Source organism: Cariama cristata, unplaced genomic scaffold (assembly GCF_000690535.1).
Source record: "Cariama cristata isolate BGI_N322 unplaced genomic scaffold, ASM69053v1 scaffold9863, whole genome shotgun sequence".
In the NCBI taxonomy this organism is placed as follows: Eukaryota; Metazoa; Chordata; class Aves; order Cariamiformes; family Cariamidae; genus Cariama; species Cariama cristata.
The window spans coordinates 42,439-48,617 of record NW_009606687.1 but is presented as its reverse complement, the minus strand read 5'-3'; the positions used below and the strand labels follow the sequence as shown (position 1 = coordinate 48,617).

The 6,179-nt window shown below is 44.3% G+C and overlaps 1 protein-coding gene across 1 annotated transcript; it reads left to right on the top strand.

The window, feature by feature from the left end:
- The first annotated feature begins 4,518 nt into the window (after positions 1–4,518).
- CLDN14 (claudin 14) lies at positions 4,519–5,229 on the top strand. The gene has a single exon (XM_009696466.1). The coding sequence runs from the start codon at positions 4,519–4,521 to the stop codon at positions 5,227–5,229; it is 711 nt and encodes a 236-aa protein (XP_009694768.1).
- The last annotated feature ends 950 nt before the right edge of the window (positions 5,230–6,179 follow it).

Sequence of the window (6,179 nt, the reverse complement as noted above, 5' to 3'; positions counted from 1 at the left end):
ATGAACGGGCCGAGGGAGGCGAAAGAGCCGAACTTACAGCATCGGAGCGGGTAACCTCACTCGCCTGTCTAAGTATGTCTTAAAGCTCTGATCCAGCTGGCACATAAACATGGGCCCAACCTTAATAATTCAGGCTGTGTGAGATTAAGCAAGCATGTAAAATGAGTGTATACTTAAGGGCCTGGCTCAGCTGAGGTCCATAACAGGGAGTACTTTGGGACTGGTAAGGATGTCTGCAAAGGGCATCACCACATTGCACCACTTGGCCTTCCCAGTGCAGAGGCTGAAATGGCCAGATTTCCAGCGTTTTTCATGCAGAATTTGAGGGGCTGAAGTGAAAGCATAGGTTGGTAAGGGTGCACAGAGAAATACCGAAATTACTGAATTAAAATGCATTGGCAGAACCATCTGCAGCCCAGGGAACGAGAGGCACCGCAGCCATAGTCTGCACGAGAAAAAGCAATTCACAGGTCTGGAGAATGGGCTTGGAAAGAGCAGAAACAAAAGGATACGACCGATACGGGTAGGGAAATAGTAAAATGAGAAACAATGAAAGAGACAGCAGTAAAACATGCATCTGTCATTTAATCCTGGATAAATACCCAGATTAGTGACATCAGTTTCTGCTGTTTATTTGGAGCTTACATTGGAGTCATGTCTCCCAAGGCTGATGCAGCTGTGATCCAGCCCAGTGGAAAGCACACCCAAGGATTTATCCCAGCTATGGCTGTTCCTATACAACACAGGCACTAGGTAAAACTGAAGTTTGTATGGAAAAGCTGTCTTTTCAACCCTTGTGCTCATAAAAATAAAGCTGGCATGAGTTGGCAAAGCAAAGAAATACAAAAGTTTCACAGTTCCTCTTCACAAATTTTCACATCATTTTATAATCACTGGGTGCTTAGATGCGCTTGGAAGGTCGTGAAGGCTGAACATGCACGCTGTCTCTTGATCCAGTTATGGTGCCTTGAGATTGGGCTCCATCACCCCGTGAACCACAGTAAAGTAACGATGCTCATCAAGCCAGCTCTGCTGCAGGGGTTCCATTCAGTCGGCTCAAAGCTTCTTGCCAGTACAAGCCAGTCTTCACCAAGAGGATGAAGACAAAATGATTTATCTGAAATGATGGGCTTTAACAAGAGCCCAGGAGGTTGCTGATGTTGCTGCTGGAGGGGTTGTAAACAGAAACCACCACGGTTAAAAGGGGCTTCCCCTGAAAGAAGCAGCTCGCATCTCATGTACTCCGCAGCAGCCGAGATGTGGGCTTCTGGCTGAGCAACCAAAGGCAGAGAGGAGCCATTTCAGGACCGTGCTCGTTTTGAGAAAGTCGTCCCTGCCTTCTCTGGCAGCCGTGTCCTGGGCACTGCTTACTTAGAGGTAAGTAGCCATTTTACCAGCCTTCATTGTTTTCTTACCCCAGACAGCTGTCACCTTCACTGCCCCACAAAGGTTAGCTCTGGTTTGCTCACTTTCTAAAAAAATATTAACAAACACAATCCATGCAGGAAAAAATGCCTTGTTTTTGTTCTTGCGTTTAACTAGGTCAGCCCATAAGAAACATCCAACCAGCCGCTCACCTGATCCCGCTGCAGCGGTCGTGTTCCTCACCTAACCCGTTAGGAACAAAGCTGTAAGGTGAGACATTTTAACAAGGCCGTTGATGTTCTTGGAGATAAATGTGTTAAGTTACTGCTGGTTTTTGCCGCTTGCAAGGAGGGAGGGGACGGCTGGTTCACAGCAGTTAAAGCGTTACTGAGCACCAGGGGCAGCTGGCATCTGCTGAGAAAGGCACATGGAAAACATGATGCCAAGCAAGCGAGGCTAATTAACACCAGTTTCTTAAATTAGAAGGCTCTTAATGGCTAATGTTTAAAAATAACACCTTAACAATGTCTAAAAATAGCTGCTGCCAAGCCCCAGAGTATTCTGACCTCCCTTAAATTGGGAGACCATTTCCCGTGACTGGTGGTGTAAATCACATTTGCCTTTTATATCTTGTTCTCCCTGGGATTAGCTGCAAAGCCTGATGCCTGACCTTGAAAGCCTATTTGCAAGAGTAACCTAGAGCACTCCTCTGAACAGTGTGCAATATACGGCTATGATGCAGGGGCTGAGTAATTGGAGAGAGTGTAAGCTCAGGTTGTACTCATCTGCAGAAGTGCACAGGGAAAAATACTGAGGGAGCAGAGGACCATCAGACCAGGCAGAGACCAGGGATGTGGAAAGTGGTGCTGGGGTTAGGGCCTGGGCCTGGGGCACAGGAGACCCGAGCTCCGTTTCCAGTCTGGTCGCAGTGACCCGGGTAGGTCCCTCATCCTCCTGCTGTGCCCCAAAGCCATGTCTAGATCTCTCTGATCTTGGCGGTGTGTTACGAGGATAATCGCTCTAAGGCGTGTGGCATGCTTAGATACAACAACAATACGCCTCACAGAAAACAAACAGTAATATAAAAAGGGAAAATACTGCTTAATTTTCTTCATGCTTAATATATGAGCCAAACCCAGATAATTTGGAAGGCAAACATACGTTGAGGACTTCTAGAGCTCTTACCCAAGCACGCGGTGGGAACAGAAATATCTCCAGGACTGCTGGAGATAACTGTTTGCTTAATTCCACTGTACTCCTCTGTGCTGTACTTGGCCCTAGCTGTACTTGGCCCTAACCTGTGTCCTGTCATATCACAATACTCTGTGATAGCTGGTACAAAGAGAGAAATCTGCAGCTTGACCTTCCCTGGCAGAATGCAGGGAGATCCCATGGCACCTGGGTGAAACAATGATTTCTGATACAAAGTCCTCTGCACTTGTCTCACTATTTGCAAATTAGACAAATTACTTCATCCACATAAACCCAGTTATTTTCACCTAAGCATTATGTAAAGAGTATCTGAAAGGCCAGAAAGCCCTAACAGAAGGAAAATGCCTTCCTAAAACTAGCCACATTAAAGGAAATCTGGCTTTTGGGGTTTTCCTTCCTTTGTGGTCAGAGGGCTGAGTACTTCTCCGTAGATCCTGTCCAACATTGCATTCCTCCCCATCGCATGTCTGCGCACAGCAGACACGCTCCAAACAAAAGAAAAGGAACATGTGCTAGTACAAGACTCGCAGCCTGTGTTGCTGTCCTGCCTAGCCCATATAATTCCTGTGCTTTTCAATTTTTTTCCTTTTTTTGGCACAACGTCCAAGGCAGATTTTGGGTTGTTTTGGGAAAAGACGCCCCATCTTGTTGTTATGCCGAAGTCGCTGCATACCATGACAGTGGTCTGGGGACAAGCATCGGCACTGATGCACACCTCAAGCCCTCCTGCCTCATTCATTAGTGAGATAAGGGGAATGTAAACCAGCTTTCACTTTTCTCCCTTTGTGTTATTGTGTTTTTCTAATGGTCTTCATTAGTTTGGCCAGATGGTTTTCCTCCTTTTGCCTGCTAAGGCCCAGTCCTGCAAACACTTACGCTTTCTTCTATGAACATGCGCTCAGCACATGCATGGATCTTTGCAGAATTGGAGCCTAAATTTGTTTCTGTTTCTGAATTCCAAGTAGGATTTTGATGCAACAGTTATTTTATATATTAAAATATCAGGTTTCTGCCCACACACATAATGCATGATGTATAACAGACCTTGCAAGGCAGCCATTGGAAAAGACCACTTAATCTGCGATTTATACAGAAGGAAGAGTTACTATTCTTTGTTTTTCAGCTAGAATTTACACATGACCAAACTGTGAAGGTGTTGCTTCTCAGAAGCTCTATGATGTACATCTGGTTTCACATGCTGTCATTTCGCCCACAACCTAAAATCACAAGCTGAAACTCCACAGAGGCTAATGAAAATTATTCCCCTTTGGGCTGCTTTATTAAAATGCAACCTCAAGAAATACTGGCAAGTCAGGAAAGCGGCTTTAATCCAATACTTGTTATCCTCTTCCACAGGTTTTAAATCACTCTCTTTGCTCCCTACTTTGAGCAAATACACCCTTATTGTTTTCGTAGTCCTGCTATGACCTTCTGGGAATGTTTTCATCATTTAAAGCAACCTGCAGTTCCCTACTTTATAAATCTGATTCATTGCAAGTGTTAACACTAGCTAATTCTCTGCTTTAGAAAGGAAATCATGTTTGTTTTATTGAAGAGCCTGCTGGGAAGAGGAATATTTGCATTTAAAATATTTTTTTCCATTTCATAACTTGTCTTGAGTTTTCTTCCCAGCGAGCAACAGAAGACTGTTTATATAAGTGAAGAGGGAAGCTTACTTTCCCATTACTTCCACAAAAGTACGATTAACAGCGATAACTATGCTAATTATTGCACTAACTGTACTTGGAATGCACCTTACTGGCTGCAGAGGTAATGCATTTGGGTAATAATTAACTCCTTTTTCCCTCAATTACCTTTTATTAGGAGAGCAGAAGGTGTCAAAGTAAAACAGCTGCATATCTTCCAAGAAAAGCTCGTGTTTTCCGAAGGAATTCAAGCGGAGGTGCTTTATTAAGGGAACTAGGCAGGACAAACATTAACATGGCAAGCTCGGCTGTTCAGTTACTTGGCTTCTCTCTGAGCCTTCTTGGCCTAATTGGGACATTAATTGCTACTATTCTGCCACACTGGTGGCGAACGGCACATGTAGGCACCAATATTATAACAGCTGTGGCCTATATGAAAGGGCTTTGGATGGAGTGCGTCTGGCACAGCACCGGCATCTACCAGTGCCAAGTCCACCGCTCCCAGCTGGCGCTGCCCCGTGACCTCCAAGCCGCCCGTGCCATGATGGTAATTTCCTGCGTCCTTTCCGTGCTGGCATGCGTGATTGCTGTCATCGGTATGAAGTGCACGCAGTGTGCCAAGGGGACTTCTGCCAAAGCCTCCATCGCGGTCTCTGGGGGGGTTGTTTTCATCCTGGCCGGTCTCGTTTGCTTGGTACCTGTTTCTTGGACCACTAACGACGTCGTTACAGAATTCTACAACCCCATGCTTCCCAGCGGGATGAAGTACGAGATAGGTCAAGCTCTCTACCTTGGCTTCGTCTCTGCATCTTTGACGATTCTCGGTGGTGCTCTGCTGTGCACATCAAGCCAGTGTCGCGGGAACGAGACACCTTACCAGACGCAGCCCAGCAGCGTAAGAAGGACTGCTCCCTCCTACAGACCACCAACTGTCTACAAGGGAAACCATGCTTCTTCCCTGACATCTGCTTCCCATAGCGGCTACAGATTAAATGACTATGTGTGAGTTCCCTACGATTTGCCTGCGGGACACAGCTGCTTTATAATTTCTGTGCGTGGCATAAAACAAAGCTAAGATGACTTTTAATTTATAAGGGTTACGATACAGAGTTTACCATTGTTCGTTTCTTCCTCTCCTTTCTTTCCAGAGAAAGAAAGAATGTGAGCACAAAACTGCTTGCTGCAAAACCTGGAAAATAAATACAAAGGAGGCTGTGGTATTCCAGAGACAGCACATCCCTGCCTACTTTCAATTAGAGTTTTGCAGGCAGGCGCTTCGAGGGCGGTTTAGCTAAAAGTAATGGTTTGGTTTGTAGTTTCTGCCCTGCGACAAGTGCTAAAGCAGAACTGGTCACAACTTGTTGTTTGAACAGCATTCCAACAAAAGACGCCGTTTTGCCTAAAACAGAGAACTTCATGGTGAGACACAGTGATTTTCAGCAGTGATTGCCTGCTAAGTTTCTCATTTCCATAATCCATGAATGTTTCATTATGGTAAGGTATTAGTTTTGCTGTGACTTAACTTTTTGGTTTTTTTTTTATAGTCCCTTGAAATATGAATTTCAATAGCATTATGACAGATGTATTCGACAGTATGTTATAGCCAATATTTTAAATTATACTACAATGTTTTGACCTTATCAAAATAAAATTTTAGCACATTTTTGAAACAAGACGATGCATCGTAATGGAAACAAACCATCTCAGTGGATCAGAATTGGGTTTTTAGAAATGTCAGTAACAGAACAAAACTAGATATTTGAAGTTAAAATGCTACTAAAAAATTAAAAAGAAAACATTAAGTATCAGAATTTGTCACAGAATGGGCATTTGGCGCTTTAGCAGATTTAGCATACTGTACGATCTATGCGTTATATAGATCAGAAGAACAATTTCTAGAATCCAATCCCCAAATATCATGAAATGAAATGTACTCATTTCTTAGGCTCAGTCCTG

What these genes read in the sequence shown, in the direction of transcription:
- CLDN14 (XM_009696466.1), top strand. Translation starts at nt 4,519, where the DNA reads ATGGCAAGCTCGGCTGTTCAGTTACTTGGCTTCTCTCTGAGCCTTCTT.